This window comes from Coenobita brevimanus, chromosome 18 (genome assembly GCF_032717465.1).
Source record: "Coenobita brevimanus isolate Jiangsu-jjx chromosome 18, ASM3271746v2, whole genome shotgun sequence".
NCBI lineage: Eukaryota > Metazoa > Arthropoda > Malacostraca > Decapoda > Coenobitidae > Coenobita > Coenobita brevimanus.
Window position 1 is genome coordinate 8,083,112 of NC_136971.1, and position 23,209 is coordinate 8,106,320.

The window sequence follows — 23,209 nt, forward strand, 5'->3', positions numbered from 1 at the left end:
ATTTGTAGCTTAAGCTTCTTGCCCTATTTATTACTTCTATAAGCTGAGTTGGAGGTTTCTGTAACTCTCTCTCTCTCTCTCTCTCTCTCTCCCTCCCTCCAGAATACCAGAATATATATATATATTTTATAGCCCAATGCCTTAATCCCGCAAAGGGTGGCCGCAGACAAAACGCCTCCAAGTTGTTCTGTCACCCACCATTTGACTGCCCTCCCCCCAACTCACTCCTCCCTCCCTCATATACCTTCAAACTCCATCCCTTCACCTAATCATCGGTCTCCCCCTCCCTCTCCCTCCCTCCGCTTCACCTACATACACCCTGTTAGTCAGTCTTTCATTCTCCATTCTCTCCGCATGTCTAAACCACCTCAGTGTATTTCTCCTGATTTTCTCAGTCACATCCACATTCACCCCACAATGTTCTTTCACTTGTTCATTCATCAGCCTGTCCCTCCATGTCACTCCACATGCTCCTCTCAGGTAACTCATTTCCACTGCTCTCATTCTTGATTTGTTCCTCTCTGGCAAGTTCCACACCTTGCTTCCATACGTCAGGGTAGGGATCACAATACCATCATGCAGTGACTTCTTAACTTCCATACTCCCCTTCCTATTTCTCATCACCATTTTCAGTGAACCAACCACCTTCCTTCCCTGCTGTACCCTTTCAAGCACGTCATCCCTAAAACTTCCATCCCTACTCATCACACTACCCAAGTACTTGAATGCACTCACATTCTCCATATCCTCACCATCCAACCTCACTGTACATTTTGTGACTTCATTCCTCTCAAACACCATAACTTTACTCTTGTTTACATTAACTTTCAGATTCTTCTTCTTGCACACAGTCCCATATTCATTCACCAGACCTTGCAGCTCCCATTCATCTTCACTCAACAATACTGTATCATCAGCACACAGCAACACCAGAATCTTCCACACCTCACCCTCATTCATTAGAGCCACCCCCACATCCACTGCCCTACCTTGCACCACCTTTACAATGCCATCCATGAATATATTAAACAGCCATGGAGACATAACACATCCCTGTTTCATTTATACATTTAGATCAAAGAACTCACTCAGCTCACCATCCATTCGCACCGTAGCCCTAGCTTTCTCATACATACTCTTCACAGCACTCAACAATTTCCAATCCACTCCATATATTCATAATACCTTCCACATACCTTGCCTAACTACTCTGTCAAATGCTTTCTCCCAGTCCATGAGGGCATCATACACTTACTTTCCCTTTTCTAGATACTTATCTCTGATCAAATGAAACATTCAAACATACTGCAATTGAAAGAATGGAGGTCATAAGCAAGGGGAAAAACATACTGAAGACAACTGTTGCAAAAAAGTTAGCTATGCATATGAAAGACCAAGATAACCCTTATCTTGGTCTTTCATATACATAGCTAACTTTTTTGCAACAGTCGTCTTCAGTATGTTTTTCCCCTTGCCTATGAGCTCCATTCTTTCAATTGCAGTATGTTTGAATGTTTCATTTGATCAGAGATATAGTAATTAAAATTTTATTTCTGACTTATCACATGCTGCCCAGACTTCAGTAGATCTCAGCATAAGCCCATGCCTTGCTAATGCTGTTTAAGTGACGATGTAGCATGATGAGTCAGACAGGACCTGCTGGTGTCACTAGTGGGTCTAGCATCAGAATTCAGTCATGTGCAGCATTGAGAGAATGCACATGTGATCCTTGTGTTGTAGTAGTCATTTCTGTGTCTACCAGGCAGGTATTCAACCTGTAGTAGGGTTAATGGTTTCTGGGTGTCCCATTCCAGAGACCAAATTCAATATGAAAGTTTTTTTGTTTTTTGTTTTTTTTTTTGTTTTTTTTTTTTTACCACTAGATGGTTTTATTCAGCATTGGAGTGGCATTTTGAACTCAAGGCATTAGATATAGCCTTCCGTAACCTCCTCTCTTTCAGGTATCCCTTCCTAAGGTGAATAATATATTGTAATTCTCTTGGTAGCATGAATGAAATTTAGAAGGCTTTATTGCACTGAAAGGTTTCATAATTCCATGGTGCTTCTTGGCTACCAGTGAATCATCTTGTAGAAAATTGGTTCATATTTACCCACATGATGAGTGGGGTAGATGGGGGCGCTTACCATCCACTCACTCGATGTAGTCTGCTCTTGGGTGTTTGCCCTTTCATCTCTTCCTATCTATTTTCCTTCCTTCCTATTCTGTCTTTATTTCCTTCATTCCTCTTTCTGTCTACAGGTGACTTTACATTCTCTCTTCTGTCTTTCTTTCCTTCATTCTTCCCTCTTCCTTCTGCTTGCAGGTGACTCTACACTGAGTGACAAGCCAAGTGATTTCCTGTACACCAGGAAACCATTTGCAATGCTGGGTGATAATCGTGTGACCAAATTATGGCACCTGGTGGTTTAGTGGGCATTTAGACACTCCAGTCAGATTGAGCCTGTGCAAGTTTAAGTCCAAGGGATGGTTGGTGTTTATTGCTCACGTAACGAGTGAGGCTGGTCACTCTTATCTTAAATGTCAGGACCAGCTTGCTAAGCCATGGGCTCCAATGCGTCTAATGGGTCATCACAGGATTGGATGATGATGATGATAATATGGTCCATATATTTAACTTGGAAAGCTGAACTAGTCTCCAACTTGACTGCAGAGCTGTGATTGGGTGAGCTGAGATTGATAGTGACAGATGGCCAGATATGATGAAATATAGCAGTGATGAGCCACAACATTACCTTTCTTATAGTAATATCAACCAGTCAGCTGCAGAGGAGTGAGGCATCTTTGTCAGGAAGCTTAACCCCCAAAGTTCTTTGATCATCTGTCGATGCGTTTGGGCCATGGTACGTATAGTCCTATCGTCATTGCTAGTACACATGCTACCAAAAACTGGTGCAAGGTATCCCTGTCTCTTTGATGACGTGTATGGAGTGTGGCTAATGGAAAGTACAGTATCTGGCGGTGTCTGGCCTGATTAGTCCCCCTAGATAGAGCTGGGGAGGGTCCTCCCCCCAGCCATTTCTCCACTTCCCTCTACTCCTTTGGGCCCTGTCCTCATTGTCTCCTAGCACCCAAATCACCCCCAATACCCCCTCTAGACCATATTGTCTGTTTGTGGTAAGCATATTCCCTCCCTTTCCCCCCCCTCCTGATGCCCTCCCCCACTCCCTTCACCTCCCTGTTCCCTTCACCTCCCTGTTCCCTCTTATATCATCCCATTCATGCTCATAGTGAGGAGTGGCTTTTTTTTATTTTTGTAGGTCAACAGTGCAGTAACCATTAGACTTATGAGAGTGAAATATACATTTGTTGGTGTGAAAAATCAAGTTCATCAAATCTATGAGACTAAAATTTGCCTTGGTGCAATTTTTTTCTCTCTCTATACGCAAGGGTAACAATGTTTATGACGTTCTTTGACAGTCGGTAGTGGGGTAATTATTAGACATATGAGAGTGAAGTATACATTTTCTGGTGTGTAAAATCAAGGAAAAGCATAAGACCAAAATGTTCCTTGGTGAAAGTTGAAAAATGAGACCCGAAATGCAGTTCTGGGGCCAGACAGGGTGAGAGAATTGTGGTCTGTAGGGATAACAGTGGACTTTAGTTCCAGAGCCTAATCTTAATACCTTGTGTTCAACTTATTGGGCAGATAGGTGGTAGTCATACATTATTCATATGTGTGCATTGCAGGTTGTCTTCACATTTTTTATTCTATTTTATTTTTAGTTCTGAATAAACTGTTTTTTTTTTTATTTAGATCATAATTAAAAATTTTATGCCATCTTGTTAATAATTGTAATTGTCTAAAAGTTATAAGACACCTGAAGGATTGCCACAGTATGTGAAATGTTTGTTGACTTAACATTATGTCACAATAGACATAGGGAAATATAATTTTGTTATGTCACATTTGACATAGGGAAATGTAATTTTGTTATGCTGAAATGGATGATAGCTTATTTTATGGTTTCTTTCATTCTGTTTAGTAGTGCTGGTTGTTTATTTTGTACATGGACACTAAGTTCCATAATAGACCAGGTTAACTGCTGATGTCTGAATTAAATTGAGCATGAGCCCAACTGCATAATGTCTGGCAGTCTTCCCAGGGAGGGAAAGTTGGATTTTGTGATCATCATTATTTCTATGTGGGAAAGTTTATGAAGGCAATTAGGCAGGTTATTTTCAACCACTGTTGACTTACATACAATCAGTAAGTTTTAAACTGGTTGACTTACATACAATCAGTAAGTTTTAAACTGGTTGGCATTCCTGCAGTTGCCCATCAGCTTCATACCTGAAATATAATGAGCACTGGTAAAGCACAGATGTGATACATTTTACAATGCCATCTGAGGATAGGCAAAGCTTCTTCCTTATCCATACTAGAAAATAAACTTTTTGTTTTTGTTTTAATATTTGTAAGTCAGGCCAGTAGAATACAAATTAAGTTTGGCTCAAAGTACTGTTTAATTTCTTTGAAATATTTTCTTTGGTTTCACTTGCCATCTCTTTATATCTTCTGGAGTCTGTTTATTAATACTCCACTTGTTTCTTTTCTCTCCTTCACTCCCCCTCCTCTTACTGGTATAACTACTAATATACTTATCCTTTTGATGTATCTAAAATGTACACGCCTGGCTGCCCACATTTAAATTGTTATGGTATTGCTTGCTGTTGCTTAATTGTTGTCTGAATTGTAACTTTCACTCTTTACTCTAACTCTCATCTTTAACTTTCTCTAATTAACTGTTTTTTTCATATGTAACCTTCTTCTTTCATATCTTTCTTATATCTTCAATTTCTTTCATCTTTCACTTTTATCTGTAACTTTTTATCTATAACTTTCATTCTTCTTTTGGCATCTGTAACTTCTTTCATATGTAACTTATTCACTTCCTTTTTATCTATAACTTTTCATCTACAACTTTTATACTCCTCACTCACATTCCATTCTTTGTCATCTTTAATCTGTACTGTTCTTCAATTTCAATTCCTCCATTATCGTTACTATGTTTGTTTACACTTTCTGCTCCAATCTTAACTCCCCTGAATCTCTCCCCTCTGTTCTGTACTATCCAAATATTAATTCATCTTTAAACTTATGTTACCTGTTTTTCTTTTAAATTTTACATTCTTATGTACTGTCTTAAATATTTCACATAATGTTTATTTTCATACTCCTTGATTTCCATAACCTTGGATGCTTCAATCTTCACTGTCATTTTTTTTTCTGTTTTGATATATTTATGTTTTTAATTTTATTTTGTATAATATTTTCCTGTTTATTTATATTTGTCTGTTCTTTTCGCTGCTCGTATTCTTTGTTGTTCCAATTTTTTTTCCCCTCTGAGGTTTTTCTCACAATCGTTTATCACTTACTTATCTATAATTCTCCTGTCATGTTTTCTTTTTTGTTATTTATTTCACTGTCTTCTTTTTATTTTTGTTTTCCATGTCATATCGTTATTCCTCACACACTGACCCCTGTTCTTTTATTGTATCATTTTGCCTCTCATTTTCATTTTACTCTTTCTTATTTATATGATCCTCCTTGTCATTACCATGATCTCATATTGAACCATATCTTGTATTTCATCCCTTTTCTTTGACATTTATCATTTATATGACTCCTTCTCATTCCGTTTTAACTATTCACTGTCATCTCTTATGTTATTTCTGATTTTCTGCCATTGTTTTCATTTCCATCATTTTTTTCTATAATGCTTGGTTTTGTGTGATCTCATATCTTTCCATTCTTGCTTCTGGTCAATTTCTCTGAACATGATTGTTTTTGAAATTTTAATCTTCTGCTATTATTTTCATTAATGGCATATTGTATATCTGTTCATTTCTCCATTTTATTTCTCATTGGTTCATTCTACCACTCTGTCACAAATATTTCCTTCATACTGATATTTCACACACTATCTTTGTGCATAAAATCCTTACTCATGCTGTGTTCACAAATGCATGTATGTCTTCACACACACACACACACACACACACACACACACACACACACATACACATACATTTTAATAATCTTATTTCATGCATATTCAAATATGTTGTGGTGTGAACACATACTTTACTTCCTGTCATGAACCTTTCTAGTGAAGAACTAGTACTTGAGAACTTGTACATGTGTGTGTCCAGACCTGGCCACCCGATGCCCATCTCAGTTGTCCACTTGCCCCCTAATCATTGTCTACCTCCAAACCACCGCATCTCCACAGTATCTGCTCCAGCCACGTCATACCTTTACCTTCCCTCAGGCCTGCCAGCTCCCCTTCACTTCAGCCAGAGCTTCCCCATCAACCCCTCTGTACATCAACAATTTCTGGGTCTCTCCTGCTCCCCGTCACAGAGTCCTTCGCAGTGGCTGGACCTCATGGTTCCCCCAGCATCTACTCGTACCCCACCTCGACACTTGGCTCTCAGTGGGGCACGTCGAGTGATGCGGGGACTGCCTTTGGCGAAGAAGAAGCGCAGTGCGTCCACCCTCATTCGTCACCCCCCTGTTTTCCTCCAGCGTCAAGCTTCCCTGGCTCTCAGCACCACTGGCCATCCCTGCCAGTCCCCTTCACAGTCTCGGTCTCACCGGCCTCGGGCTCGGACAACCAGCACTCCTCTAGCTCCTTTTGGTCCTCAGGATGGTCTTGGAACCATCCGTGCAGGGCTTCGTAAAACTGCTCAGCGAGTCATGAGATTGCGTCCTTTGGAAAAGTCTCATAGTTTTGACCAAACCATCCGACATACTCATTCAGACCAAGGATGCAGGCATATCAGGGTAGGTCATGGCTTTGACAAAATAGTACATGGTCAGGCCAGACCAAGTCACCTAAACACTAGGTGGACTGGTCATAAAGTTGATGGGAAGAACAGTCGTGCAGTGGGCCATTTGCTGAAAGGACGAGGGAACAGGGTGAACAAACCAGAGACTGTTTCTACTTTTCCTCCTCCTAGCAGGGAGAGTCTTACATCTCCAGATGACTCTGTGGATGACTGGGATCTGGATTCTCCTGATTTGGTAGAGTTTGAGGATGAGGCAGCAGACCATTTCTCAGATGATGACCAGGAAATTACCAATATAGAGTTCTCATACAAGGGTGTATCTCCTGCCCTGTCTGATCCAACCCTGAACAAAAGCATCTATGCTCGCACCTATTCTTGTCATTCTCAAGCTACACTCTCTCCAATACAGTTTGTTTCCTCTGAGTCTGATGATGGCAGTCGCGGTTCAAGCTCCTCATCCTCCAGCCCCTCCAGGGAAGTGAAAGGACTAAGGACTGGAGGAAAGTTCTACCTGAGTGAGGAAAGCATTGCCTCACACTTTACAGGACCTCTTGACCCAACCCTTGATACCACCCTGGACAGCACAAGTGACTCAGCCATTGACCCAGCCACAAAAGTCACTTTTGATTTTGACCGTGAGTCTGCCATTACCCCCACCTTCTTTGTGGCCCCTGCCTCTCTTCTTGACCCTTCTGAGGACTTAGTCTTTGATGACCCTTGTGATGAGAGGAAGCCAAGAAGAAACGCAGATAATGGTATGAAGGACGAAGAGAGAGGTAGCATGAAAGAGAGAGGAAAAACAGTAGAAAGGAAACATGGGGAGGAAGGTGATAAATCAGTAGAAATTAAAAAAGTAGACAAACAAGAAAAATCTGTTGGTACAGAAAAAATGGAGAAAACGTCAAGGAAAGCAGCCTTTGGTTTGGATTTAGCCTGTCCTTATGAGCCTGCATTGGCACTCATGCAACAACAGCAGCAACAAAAGCAAGAATCACAGCAACAATACAGTGAAGAACAGCAAGAATCACAGCAACTGCAGATGGAACATGCAGAACAATGTCAAGAAAAGACAGAAAATGAACAAAGACAGGATGTGAAGCAGCAACAGCAAGCAAATGAAGGAGAAGAGTGTCAAGAAGTGAAATGTGAGAAAAAAGATGGACCACAACACCAACATGATCATGTGGCACCACAGAAGGGGACTCTGAGTGTTCTGCCAGCCATTGCAGTAATTCCATCAACACCCATACTCCCACCTAGAGCACACCCACACCCACATTCAGACCAACATTCTCAGGCAACTTCTGATATTGATTCAGACCCAGGTACTATTTTTAAGTTTGATGAAAATTCACACCATCATTCACACTCAGACTCTTGTCCACAGCTCCTTAAAGCCTCATACTCCGAGAAGAAAGATTCTTCTAGTATTTCATACTCTAGGCTTCCTGCCTTCTCGTCTCTTTCATTTTGTTCCTCCGCCAAGTCTCCAGCTACTTCTCTTTCTTTTCAAAAAGCTTCATATTCTAAGAGGATAGATACCTCCAATATATCTTCCTCAAAGCTTCCCACTTCTTCATCATTCTCTCTCTCTTCCTCATCCAAGCTTCCAGTTACTTCGCTTTCCTCTCACCATCTTCATTCTTCTAAGTCAGCTCCTTCATTTCCATCTTGTGCTGTGGCCTCTTGCTGTTGTGTGTGTAGCACCCTGCCTGAGTGTGCTTGTGTAGGTGTAGTAGCTAAGTGTGATCCCTCCCACCCCTGGCCGCCCACCCCCTGCCCGATCCTGCCCGCCTGCAGCCATGACCTGCCCAGTGATGCCCGCCCCCGCTCTGCCCCAACCGCTGGGTCCCCAAGGCGGTGTGGGGTGGCCCCACGCAGCAGGCACACTAGCGGATGTTACCCCGTGTCTAGGAGCCCGTGTCCCCCACCTGAAGGCACCGAAGTGGCCCCTGCCCCCGCCCATTCCCCCACCCAGTCCGGCAAGCTGGCCAGCCCTTCCCGGACCCCTGGAGTCTCCATCAACAGGCGCTCCTCAGATTCGGACCTCTCCATCACCCCTAAAGGTCGGTATTACTTCCCTGCTCTCTTGCAGCCATGACAGGCCTCACTCACACCTTCCTGAATCGTCTGTTGCCTTTGAAAAATATTTTACTTTCAGTACTTTACTGTCTCCTTTCCTGCTTCGCATTCACATTCTTGTGCTACAGTCATCTCTTTCCATGGCCATCCACCATCCTAGCCTTTCTTGTCCCTGACCTATATTGTCCCAACCAGCCATTAGGCATGTTTTTCAGTCTCTGCCTTGCTTTTCTATACATTTAGTCTATCCTATCAGCATCTTCATTCTGATTTCTCATTGTTGCTGCTACTATTTTTCTTGAATATTTTCCCCAGTTCTTTTTTCTTACAGTTTTCTCCCATGTTTCCTTCAGTCATTTGTCTCATTTTTGTATGTGAGCTGAATCAGTACTGAATCATAATAGAATTATGTGGTATATGTGGAGTTTCTGTGATAGTCATTGTCTTTTTGGTCAGTTAATCTGTGATGAGCCATTTCCATCCACCATCCAAGTTCTGCAAGAATCTCTGAGGTAGAGATGTAAGGCTTAACTATCATAGTCCAGTATATTAAAAAAAAATAAAATAAAATAAATTAAAAAATCATGCCAAGTTTTCTGGGAAAGACGGTTAACCAGATCAAAGTTGGCTGATCCCATGTCAACATTTTATTCCTCAAGTGCATGAGTCCATCTGCCTTATGCTGCTGGTAGAGTACTCTTGAATAGGAAGAGGATAATGAGCATAGATACAAACAGCATCATTATTACAGATGTTTTGACATTTAGAATGTCATCATCAGTGATCTTAAGGGAATATGATCACTGATGATAACATTCTGAATGTTGAAACATCTGTTATAAAGATGCTGTTCATATCTGCACTCGTTATCCTCTTCCTGCCTAAGTTGAGATTCTGTACAAACACCCCACTACCTGATAGAGTACCCTTGTTTAGCTATGTGATTGATAGAATTTCTTAACACTAAACAAAATCGTCTCATGTTAACCTAAATATATTTCTGGGGTCACCAGTAGCATAATATGTTTGCTCAAGTTAGTTTTTTAGGCCTTGTGTTGATAGGAAATCTCTTGAACAAAATATTATGGTGTTTGTATACAATAAACAAATGCACCAACTACAGCTGAAGGGTTAATATGATGATCCCAGGTATGTATATTTCACGTGGATTTTGTGCTTGTTCTTGGCAGTTGGTAGGTTTTGAATGCTCTGCTGCTGTTTATCCTCCTCCTCCTCCTCCTCCTCCTCCTCCTTCTTCTACTTCACAGGAATTTTTTTTGTTATACTCTAGATTTATTGATGTTGAAGTTTCTTCCTGTATGATAAATTATTAACAAGTTATGCAGTTTTCCTGGTTTTCCTTTGACTCTTGAGCATGGTATTTTGTCTCATTTATCCATTATTTCCTTGTAGGCTGTACTTCAAGCAGTTGGGTACCTTCTATGAGAATTTGTTTTTTGGTGTTTTTTTTTGTGTGTGTGTTTGTGTACCAGTTCCCTTACCTCTTGAATCTGGAAACACATTTTTATGTTATTCTTAATCCTACCAGATGATATATTTTTTTTAACTTTGGGGAATTAAAAAGAAAAACTATATTAAATATAACCTTTAACCTCTTCACTGTGAGAGCTGTTTCCAGAGTTGAGTAAAATAACTTGGAGAAACGAGAAAAACTAAAATATGTAATGGGATTGATGAGAATAAAGCCTGTTAATTATAATGGCTTATTATGAACTTCATCTTTTATCTTTTATTCCCTCCGCTACCAGGCAGCTTTATATAATTTTTTTTTCTTGAATTGTAAAAGGAAAGCATTGATTAAAGCATATATCTAATCCCTGTGGTTGAAAAAGTCTCTCCTGAGCTGAATAAAATTATCTGTAGGTGGCCAGTTAAGTGATAAAATGCACCTTGTAGTGTAGGGGGCAGGTACCTTCTCTGCCATCTCGTCTTCACCAGGCAGCAGCCTAGCTTTCTTTAAGCCCTTCACTGTGGGAAGTTTTTACTAAGTTGAATAAAATACTTTGAGGTAGCAGGAAAAAGAATGCATCATCAGCTGAGAGGAATTAGATTTGTTTCCTCCAGTATTTATTTTTAAGTACCAGTATCTCTATTGGCCATCTCTTATCCACCAGGTAGCAGCCTTGCTGGGAGTGGAGGGTCATCTGGAGGAGGCGGTGGTGGTGGTGGTGGAACAAGTGCAGGGCGGGGCGGGGCTGGAGGAGGGGGCAGTACAGGGCTTCACCATCGCCCACTCATGACTCAGGAATCTTTTGACTTACTGGAATACCCATTCCTCACAATGAAGACCTTTCCTCCTGGATTCATCCTTCATCTTGGTCAGCTATATGTGTTTATCAGCATACAGTTATTGTACAGCTGCAGACATAAATTTTAGTTCACTTGTGATAAATCATGAGACAGTCAACAGTTACTTTCATAACACAGTCATGTGATCATCATAGCCCAACAGACTTTTTGGATTATTTTGTCAGAGTTTTGCAATTGTTTGACCATGAAAGAGGAGTGACATTACTGTCCACAGCTGTATAGCCTGCAATTAAGTATCATTACATTTCCATGCTTATTTTTTACTTTCTTGATATATATGTTTTTATTTCTGTCTTTGGACCTATTCACCTAGAATAGACTTTTCAAACTGGAGGGGTTGCATATAGCCTTCATTAACCTCTTCACTGTAAAACATCACTAAAGTTTAATAATAATCATCACTTCTGCAGATGAAGTTCGTGGTGTATATGAATGATGTCACAGTGCTTGTAATTTTAAAATTGTATTGTGTTTGTGCTAGTGAATTCCACTGGAAGAGCTGGCACTTTTGAGAAGCCAACACCAGATGATGATGATGATGATTATTGTTATTTTTTTAATTGCTATTATTAATTATTATTATTATAGATTTTACGATTGAAAATGTGCAAAAGTGGAAACTAGAGTGACACAAGGAAGAAAAGTAGCTGGTGCAATGAAGGCCTTGATAAGAAACAGAGGCTTGAGTGCTGCAGCTGCATGAGGCTTACATGAAGGAGTGTTAGTGCCAACTTTAACATATGGATGTGAGACTATGGTGTGGCATGAAAATGAAAAGTCAAGAGTAAGAGCAGTGGAGATGGGACTGCTGAGGAATGTATGTGGAGTACAGAGGGTGGATAGGATATGAAATAATGTGATTCGTAAAAGGTGTGGAATGAGGAAGTCGGTGAACACCAGAATCAAAGAGAGTGTACTGAGATGGTATGGTCATGTGTAGAGAATAGATAACAATAGAGTGGTGAAAAAGGTATATCTGAGCGAATTTGAAGGAGGGAGGAGGCAAGGTAGGCCAAGGAGAAGGTGGAGAGATATGGTGGATAAGTGTGTGAGGAAGAGAGGTTTGGAAGTTGGTGAGGCTAGGGAACTGACAAGAGATCAAGCTGGCTGGATGAATGTTGTGAAGAGAAGTGCATAATCAGGGATTTGGCGCCCCTTTTTAATGTGACAGCGTCTGGATTGACTCTATCGGATACGTTTATGTGAAGCTATAGAATGTGGTGAATGTTTTGTCATATCGGATAGAGCCAGGATTCCGGGAGCTTGAATGATGAGTGAATGGAAGTGTGGCCCATTGGATTAGACAGATTTGGGCTGTTTGGACATTGCTACTCCTCACCCTGCCCTAAGGTGGGAAAGGAGATCCGGATGATGATGATGAATGTATATATATATATGGAAACCATTTACTACACTGGGTGGTAACCATATAACCAAATTATGGTGCCTGGTGATTTAGTGGGTAATTAAGGCGCTCCAATTGGATTGAGCCGGTGAAGGTTTATGTCCGGGGGGTGGTTGGGATTTGTTACTCATGTGATGTCACTCAGGGATGAGTGAGGCTGGTCACTCTCATCTTCAATGTCAAGACCATCTTGCCTAGCCCCGGGCTCCTACGCTCCTCATGGGGCGAAGTAGGATTGGATGATGGATGGATGGATATATATACAGTATATATATACAGTAGAACCTCTTTGGTCCGGACCCCTTTAATCCGGACTTCTGTTAATTCAGACAAAATTTAAAAGTAATAAGCTCCAAAAATTTGTTGAAAGTAATTCTAAAGTCATTTTCAGTATCGGCGCGGAAAGCGATCATCATTCGTTTAGTCTCGGATCACGCTAGGTCTCAACATGGGCGTCTGTTTAAACACACGCTAGCATTCGTTTCATCAACTAGTTTACCAACCACTAATATTTTTACGCTGTATTTCAAATGTTAATCCTCCTTACCATGCCCCTTAATGCAAGTGTAGCTTCTGCAGTGAATAAAGGTGTTAAAAGGAGGAGTTTGCTTACACAAAAATCGGTCAGAATATTCTGCAGTGTTTAGTGATTACTGTAGGTTATTTTTTGTACTTAAATGTGCTTTACTTGTACATCAAACATTAGCTTCTTGCCCAAATGGGTGTTATCAATATGCCAAAGATGACAATGTATTTTTTGCCTACATAAGTTTTATTTTTATTCCAAATATTACAGTTAACTAATTAATTTATTGTTTTGCCTGCACAGGCCTTAGTCACTTACTACAATTTAAAATGTAGGCTAGTTCCTTGTCATGGCCTTACCTGTAAATTATGCAATACAAAACTATCGTACATGATTAGTTTGGTTATTTTAGTATCCTTTCATCTTTTGCAGTTACTGTATTTAGGGTTGACATATGCAACATATGTTAATAATTAACAAACATACCATATGTACAGTAGAAGTCCGATTTTTCGGCATCTATGGGACCAGGCAAGTGCCGAAAAATCAAAATTGCCAAATTTTCAAAAACCCTACCCACTCAGTACCTTATATGTTTCGGTGAACACTGTCATCACTACTCATATCATTACAAATGTGCTTGGAGAGAGTACTGTATACTGTTTGATACTGTACAATACTGTAATGAATACAGTACTATACATGAATATGAAAAATAAAGAAATTAGTGAACATACTGTATATAAATGTAATGGTACAGTAGGCCTACAAGTTCACATGCACTTACCTAAACTTATAGTAGGTTCCTTATTTACATATGTACAATAGAAGGGGTTAATTGGACTCTGCTACTGCAGGAAGAAGTCCCCAGCAGTAGAAGGTCCTGCAACAGGCTCTAAGGACTCATGGAGAATTTCAAGACTGACGAAAAAAATCGGAAAATCTGCCGAATGATCAGAGATTTTCGTAAATGGGACTATTTCTCAAAACTGCCGAAATATCAGATTTGCCGGGGAATTGGATGCCGAAAAATTGGACTTTTACTGTAGATAGTTTTTTTATGAACTGGAGATTACCCTGATGGTCCGGACAATCTGCTAATTCGGACAACCCTTCCCCCCATATAGTCCGTATGAGAGAGGTTCTACTGTATATATATACTGTATACTGTATGTGCTGTATGTATGTACCGGTATATATATATATCATCATCAGCAGTAGCCATTTGAGTATCCACTACAGGACCGGCCTATCACGACCGAAATTGGGACGATACAGCCAATTTATCTCTACCAAGTGGCTTAGGCTGTCTGGTAGAGATTGTATGTAGAGTGAGAAGTGCTTGTAAGTGTAATAGTAGTGTTGGAGTGGCTTTGGATGTGTGTGTAGTCTGTGAACCAAGTGTAATCAGCCCGTGCAAGCCGACTGGGTGCAAGCATACTTTACAGTAAGCGACACTGGTTCAACCACAGCACCCCTTGTGTCTGCCAATGCAGTACGTGGTCAGGTGAACACTCCCAAAGTTTATTACCCCGGCGGGGCGCGAACCCTGGTCCACCCGTGTACGAAACGCACACTCCACCACTGTACCACAGAGGCTCCATATATATATATATATATATATATATATATATATATATATATATATATACAGTATGTATATACTGTATATGCTGTATGTATGTATGTATGTACTATATATATATATATATATATATATATATATATATACATATACTGTATACTGTATATGCTGTATATACATATATATATATATATATTCTGTCTATCTATCATCCAATCCTACATTGCCCCATGAGGAGCGTAGGTGCCCGGGGCTAGGCAGTTGGTCCTGACATTTAAGATGAGAGTGACCAGCCTCACTCATCCCTGTGTGGCATTACACGAGCAATCAACCCCAACCACCCCTTGGATATAAACCTTCACTGGCTCAATCATATTGGAGTGCAATAATTACCCACTAAACCACCAGTTGCCAAAATTTGGTTATATGGTTACCACCCAGCGTAGTAAATGGTTTCCTGGTGAACAGGAAACCATTTGGCTTGTCACTCAGTGTAGAGTCACCCACAGGCAGAAGGAAGAGAAAAGAATGAAGGAAAGAAAGACAGAAGAGGGAGTGTAAAGTTGCCCATAGGCAGATGGACAAGGAAAGAAAGAACGAAAGGAAGACAGAAGAGGATGGAGGGAAAGAGGGATGGAGGAGAGGAAAGGGCAGACACCTGAGAGCAGCACTACATCGAGTGAGTGGATGATGAGCACCCCCACCTACCACAAATATCCATCCATCCATCTATCCATCAAGTCAAGAGTGAGAGCAGTGGAAATAAGTTATTTAAGAGGAGCCTGTGGAGTCATATGGAGAGACAGGCTGACAAATGAGGATATAAAGGAGTGTTGTGGTGTGGATGTGGATGTGATAGGAAGCATTAGGAGGAATACACTGAGGTGGTTTGGCCATGTGGAGAGGATGGAGGGTGAAAGACTGGCGAAGAGAGTGTATGAGTGAGGTGGAGGGAGGGGGAGGCCAAGGATGAGATGGAGGGATGGGGTGGAGAGGTATATGAGAGAAGGGGGTGTGAGTTGGGAGCAGGGCAGTGAAATGGCAGGGAACAGGGCGACGTGGAGGCGATTTGTTTGTGGCCACCCCGAATGGGATTGAGGCATCTGGCAATAGATAGATAGATACACCCCTAGATGCGATACCCCGGAATGGTGATGGGGGCAATATATATATTTATATATGTATATATATATACACCACTAGATACAATACCCCGGAATAGTGATGGGAGTAATATATATATATATTTATATATATATATATTTATATATATACAGTATATTTATACACACCCCTAGATGCGATACCCCGGAATAGTGATGGGGGTAATATATATATATATATATATATATATATATATATATATATATACACACACACACACACACACACACACACACACACCCAGATGCGATACCCTGGAATAGTGATGGGGGTAGAAATACCACCCTACCCCATCTATTGTAGGCCTACCCCCGGTTTTGCGATGGGGTTTTATTTATTTTTTTATTTTTTTGACCAATTTTCATGATATTTTTGACTGAAATTTTGTGTTTAGGTTGATTTGTAAGCTGTTTTTAGACTTAGATAAATGTGTTTTAGTCATAGGTTGAGTAAACACTGTCATTTGGGGTACGGATTCTCACCCATCAGAAGAGTTACAAAACAGTGTGGGCTACTAGGCGACTCAACAAAGAATATTTCATGTTTGACTATTGAACTTTCATCTTATCTCCCATGGAGTATATCATAATAATTTTAAATAAATATTAGTAATTATGAAAACCTTAGAGAGTAAATATTTCATGCATTGATGAAAACTGTGACATCAATAAATCGTGTTTACATTCGGGCTGTTCAAGGGAAAACGCTTTGAAAATGCAAAGGAATTTCTAAATGAATGTTGGAAAATAAGAGAGAAGAAAATAAAGGAGCTCAGCAACCAGAACGTTAACAAAAATGACATAAAGAGGGACCGTTGAAAATGCTATCCCGATTGCATCATCGATCCCATTCCCCATCAAGAGAATTCCCCGTCAAAACACCAACAATTCTCCATCACAACAGTTTGCACCTTGGATGATTCTGCATCGTTCATACATTATTATTATGCATAACAGATGTTTATTTAACTCATGCATCAGAGAGCTGGAGAGAAAAGGGATGAGAGTATGTTGCAAGACAGGTGCTATGGCCCGCCTTAGTGGTGGAGGGATGCAAGCAGACAGTTCATAGGAGCAGTGGCCATTGAAGTAGCGATAGAAAAGAGATAAGGATGCAGCAGTGTGGGGAAGAGACAGAAGTTGAAAGGAGCTAGTGAGAGGAGAGTTAAGGAGACAGAAAGACTTTGACCCCACCTTGTTGAGAAGAGCTGTGTGTGGGGAGCCTCCTCATGTTGTACTTTACACAGGAGTTAATAAAACCCCATGCATGAAGTCAACAACTGTTCAGCAGAAAAGAAGGCACGGAGTTGGCTTAGCACACCCAATATCTTGAAAGCAGATTTTTCAAGAGAGACAATATGTTCATTCCAAGATAAATCCTGAGAGAATGAAACCCCAAGTATGTTTAAAGATGATGCAGGATTGACTTGGATATTGTTAAAAATTAGAGGATACTCCTGTGGAAGTTTTGTTGGGTTGATAGATGTAAGAACTGGGTTTTTGACGCATTAAAAACAACAAGATTATTTTTACGGAGATATGAGCCAAGTCAGACGTTATTTGTGCCATAGCCTCATCCCATGTTTGTTGAAGTAACTGCTGAGATGGACGTTGTGGGAAGCAAATGGAAAGGTGAAGGGTGGAGTCATCAGTGTATGAGTAGATAGGGTTAGATGTACAGCTTAGAAGATCATTGATGAATAACAGGAAGAGAGTTGGTGATAGGACAGAGCCCTGAGGAACACCACCATTGAAAGCTCTAACCATCTAACCAAAAGCAGCTATAGAACGACCAGATAGGAAGCTAGAGATGGAGGCACAGATAGAACGATAGATACTGTAAGAGGGCAGTTTTGAAATTAAAGATTTATGCCAGACTGTTGAAAGCCTTTGAGCTGTCAAGTGCAGTGGCAAAGCTTTCGCCAAAGTCTCGAAAGGAGGATGTCCAAAAGTCTGAAAGGTAGGCGAGAAGATCACCAGTGGAGTGTCCCTGGCAGAACCCATACTGATGATCAGAAAGAAGATTGTGATAGGAAAGATACTTTAAAAATTTTTTGTTAAGAATAGACTTGAAAACTTTTGAAACACAGGATGTTAAAGCAATTGGGTGATAGTTAGAGGGATGGGAATGGTCACCCTTCTTTGGGACTGGCTGAATAAGAACAAACTTCCAGCAAGAAGGAAAGATGCAAGTTGGTAGACAAAGGTGAGAGAGCCTACCTAGGTAAGGTGTAAGCACAGCAGCGCATTCTTGAGAACAACAAGAGGGACCCCATCAAACCCATATGCCTTATTAGTATTGAGGCCAGTGATGGCATAAAATACATCTGCTGAAGAAATTCTAATGTCAGCCATGAGGAAGTCAGAGAGGGAAAGTATTGGAAGAACAGCACCAGAATTGTCTAAGGTGGAATTGGAGGAGAAAGGCTGAGTGAAGAGTTCTGCTTTATCAGTAGAAGAAATACCTAGAGAGCCATCAGAATGGAAAAGAAGAGGGAAGGATGATGAGATAAAGTTGTTAGAAAGGCTTTTGGCAAGGTGCCAGAAGGAGCGGGAAGAATTCGCGTTGGAGAGTTTAGAGCATTTAGTACAAATTAAATTATTTTCAGCAGTGCTAAGAACTGACAGCGCGATTCCGGGTAGAAACATAAAAAGAGATGAGATTCAGGAGTGGGTTGGCCGTGATACCCTCTGTCGGCCTTCTTGTGACAGCATTAGAACAAGCGTGATTAAACTTTTTTTTTTTTTTTTTTTTTTTTTTTTTCCCCCCAGAGAATATGAGAAAGGAATGTATGTTTGCATGCCTGTGAGAATAACCTCTGTAATGCATAAGGCACATTCAGATGGCTCACTCCCATGGAAGCAATTATCATTCCAGGGAAAATCAAAGAAATACTGCCTGAGGGCCTTCTAGTCAGCAGATCCAAATTGCCACAACCAACGCATCCTTGAAGGGTCCACAGGCCTTACTGGAGTAATAGGACAGGTTAAGGTAACATGGTTGTGATCGGAGGAACCCTAACAGAGAGGAAAGATTAATAGCATAAGCAGAGGGGTTACTTGTAAAGAAGAGGTTAAGTATGTTGGAACTTCGTATCATTATTGTTTTTATTATTGTTATCTATCTATCCTTCTTTCCTTCCATCCTCTTCTGTCTTCTCCTCCATCCTTCTTTCCTTTCATCCTCTTCTGTCATCCTTTACTTCATTCTTTTCTTGTCCTTCTGCCCACGGGTAACTTTACACTCTCTCTTCTGTCTTTCTTTCCTTCATTCTTTCTTCTTCCTTCTGCCTATGGGTGACTCTACACTGAGTGACAAGCCAAATGGTTTCCTGTACACCAGGAAACCATTTACTACACTGGATGGTAACTATATAACCAAATTTTGGCGCCTGGTGGTTTAGTGAGTAATTATTGTGCTCCAGTCGGATTGAGCCGGTGAAGGTTTATATCCAAGGGATGGTTGGGGTTGATTGCTCATGTAATGCCACTCAGGAATGAGTGAGGCTGGTCACTCTCATCTTAAATGTCGGGACCAACTGCTTAGCCCCGGGCTCCTACGCTCCTCATGGGGCAATGTAGGATTGGATGATGGATGGATGGATTATCTATCTATCTATTGCCAGATGCCTCAATCCTGTAAGGGGTGGCCACAAACAAATCACGTCCATGTCGCTCTGTCCCCCTTCATTATTATTATTATTATAATTATTAGTATTAGGGTTTATTGCTCACTTAATGCCACTCAGGGATGAGTGAGGTTGGTCACTCTCATCTTAAATGTCAGGACCAACTGCCTTGCCCCGGGCTCCTACGCTCCTCATGGGGCAACGTAGGATTGGATGATGGATGGATGGATGAATGGATTATTGTTATTATTATTATTATTATTATTATTATTATTATTATTACTACTACTACCATTATCATTTCAGGAGGAACCGTAAGTGCGAGATCTGTGAAACTGTTGGAGCGTCCACATACCCCAGAGGAGGTGGAAACTCGAGATAACTGGTGGACTCAGCTCAGGATGGAAGTGCGTTCACACTGTCGAGCTCTAGCCTGTAATGTTGTCTTGGGCTATGAGGAATTTACAACAATTAGGTTGGTGGAATGCAATAAAGGCTGAAGTATGTGATGGATATCATATACGGGTGTCCGTATAAGTCAGGGATGTGTTCCAAAATATCGCATCTCCTTTTTTTTTATCCATTTGAAATCATAAATTGGGAGAGCAGTGTTGACCTTTGAGGTTACCTTGAAGTATTAATGGATAATTTTTCTGTAGCCAGTATTATACTTTGAATTTCATAGTATAAATAATATATACAGGCATACAGTGAATGGATGAGAAATACGGGCGTGGAAGAAGTTGAGAGGTGGAAGAGAGAGTTATAGTTAGAGAGAAAGAGAGAGGTGAAAAGATTAGTAAGAGAGAGTAAGAAGAGAGTGGATGAGGAATTTGGAAGGAATTTGAATGTAAAGTGGAGGGACTGTAAGAAAATGTTCTGGAAAGAGGTGAAAAGAGTAAGACAGGGTGGAAGTGAAGTTAGCAGGGGAGTGAAAGATAAAAATGGTAGATTACTAGTGGAGAAGGGAGAAAAAGTGAGCAGATGGAGAGAACACTTTAAGGAATTGTTGAACATAGAGGATGGAAGTAATGCGAGTATAAGTGGCTGGGGAATGGCTGGGAGAAGGAGGGAGGTGAGAAGACAGGAAGAAATCAGTAGGATAGAAGTTGTGGAAGCAATGAAGAAAGTTAAATCGGGGAAAGCCCCAGGAATTGATGGAGTGTGTGGTGAAATGCTGAAGCATGGGGGAGAGATAGTAGTAGAATGGATGTGGAAGATATGCAGATTGGCCTGGGAGGAAGGTAGAGTCCCGGAGGATTGGAAGTCAGGTATAATTATTCCCTTGTACAAAGGAAAAGGGGAAAAAGAAGTGTGTGGTAATCATAGGGGCATTTGTCTTCTTAGTATAATAGGAAAAGTGTATGGTAGGATACTTATTGACAGAGTTAGAGAAAGAACAGAGAAATTAGTAGGAGAAGAACAGGGAGGCTTTAGGAAGGGAAGAGGTTGTGTAGATCAGATATTCATTCTTAGATCTTTAGTGGAAAAGTTTCTAGAGAAGGGAAAGAAGTTGTATGTGGCTTTCATGGATTTGGGGAAAGCATATGACAGGGTGGATAGACAAGGATTGTAGAAAGTGTTAAGAATATATGGAGTAGATGGGAAGTTGTTGAATGCTGTGAAGAGTATGTACGATGGTGCGAAGGCTGCAGTGCGTGTGGATGGTGAACTAAGTGAATTTTTCTCTTTGAAAGTTGGGTTGAAACAGGGATGTGTCATGTCTCCATGGTTGTTCAATCTGTACATGGATGGGGTAATAAAAGAGGTACAAGGTAGGGTAGTGGATGTTGGAGTCGCCCTGGTGAGAGAGGATAGTGTTTGGAAACTCCCTGTACTGTTGTTTGCAGATGATACTGTGTTGTTGAGTGAAGACGAAGGGGAGCTGCAAGGCTTGGTGGATGAGTTTGAGAGAGTGTGTAAGAAACGGAATCTAAAGGTGAATGTAGGGAAGAGTAAAGTGATGGTCTTTGAGAGAGGTGAAGTTAGTGAATGTACAGCGAGGTTGGATGGTGAGGAAGTGGAAAATGTGAGTACGTTTAAGTACTTAGGTAGTGTGATGAGTAAGGATGGAGGTTTGGAGGGTGAAGTGCTTGAAAGGGTACAGCAGGGAAGAAAGGTTGCTGGTTCTTTGAAAGCTGTGATAAGAAACAGGGAAGTGAGCATGGAAGTGAAAAAGTTGCTACATGACAGTATTGTGATACCAACTCTAACGTACGGAAGTGAAGCTTGGACGTTGTTGGAAGGACACAAGTCAAGAGTGAGAGCAGTGGAAATGAGTTATTTAAGAGGAGCCTGTGAAGTCACATGGAGAAACAGGCTGACAAATGAGGATATAAAGGAGCATTGTGGTGTGGATGTGGATGTGATAGGAAGTGTTATGAGGAATACACTGAGGTGGTTTGGCCATGTGGAGAGGATGGAGGGTGAAAGACTGACAAAGAGAGTGTATGTGAGTGAGGTGGAGGGGGGAAGAGGGAGGGGGAGGCCAAGGATGAGATGGAGGGATGGAGTGGAGAGGTATATGAGAGAGGGGGGTGTGAGTTGGGAGCAGGGCAGTGAAATGCCGGGGGACAGGGCAACTTGGAGGCGATTTGTTTGTGGCCACCCCAAACTGGATTGAGGCGTCTGGCAATAGACAGATAGATAGATAGATCTGTATAAGTCACGGATGTGTTCCAAAATATCACAACAATTTTTGTTTTTTCATCCAGTTGAAATCATGAATTAGGAGAACTATAATGACCTTTGAGGTTACCGTAAAACATTAATAGAATTTTCTGTAGCCAGTATTATACTTTGAATTTTATTACATAAAATGAATATGAAAAAGCTTGTACATAATTATGAAGATGCGAATTTAAGAATATGTACAGTAGATGCCCAATGAAAAAAAAAGTAAGTTGGGTAGCTGTAAAGAGACCAGTGAAGAGGAAAAAGGAGGAGGTAAGTGAATGATCTTGGAAGAAAATTGAATGCAAATTACTCTGAAAATAGCAAGTTACAGTAGGATCTCACGAATAACGTCTGATTGGTGCCAGAAAAATGCCTTTATTAGCAAAAACGTTATTTGTGTGACATTAAAATACATGTATATTGTGGTAGGTGGGGGCACTCACCATCCACTCACTCGATGTAGTGCTGCTCTTGGGTCTCTGTCCTTTCCTCTCCATCCTTCTTTCCTTCCATTCTCTTTTGTCTTTCTTTCCTTCATTCTTTCCTCTTTCTTCTGCCTATGGGTGACTTTACACTCCCTCTTCTGTCTTTCTTTCCTTCATTCTTTCCTCTTCCTTCAGCCTGTGGGTGACTCTACACTGAGTGACAAGCCAAATGGTTTCCTGTACACCAGGAAAGCATTTACTACGCTGGGTGGTAACCATATAACCAGATTTGGCGCCTGGTGGTTTTAGTGGGTAATTATTGCGCTCCAGTTGGATTGAGCTGGTGAAGGTTTATATGCAAAGGGTGGTTGGAGTTGATTGCTCATGTAATGCCACTCAGGGATGAGTGAGGCTGGTCACTCTCATTTTAAATGTCAGGACCAACTGCCTAGCCCCAGGCTCCTACGGTCCTCATAGGGCAACGTAGGATTGGATGATGGATGGATGGATGGATAAAGAGTTTATTGGTGCTGCCACCCCAGGACTTTTACCCATTTGTCCCATTTGATGCCT

General features: G+C 41.0%; 1 protein-coding gene across 1 annotated transcript in view; it reads left to right on the forward strand.

The window, feature by feature from the left end:
* LOC145391352 (uncharacterized) overlaps window positions 1-23,209 on the forward strand; it is a 210,905-nt gene that overhangs the window by 48,877 nt on the left and 138,819 nt on the right. Inside the window, exons 7-10 of the mRNA XM_080265950.1 lie at window positions 6,134-8,299; window positions 8,519-8,880; window positions 11,032-11,235; window positions 19,842-20,010. Coding sequence (XP_080122076.1) covers window positions 6,134-8,299; window positions 8,519-8,880; window positions 11,032-11,235; window positions 19,842-20,010 — 2,901 coding nt within the window. The remainder of the gene's footprint in view (window positions 1-6,133; window positions 8,300-8,518; window positions 8,881-11,031; window positions 11,236-19,841; window positions 20,011-23,209) is intronic.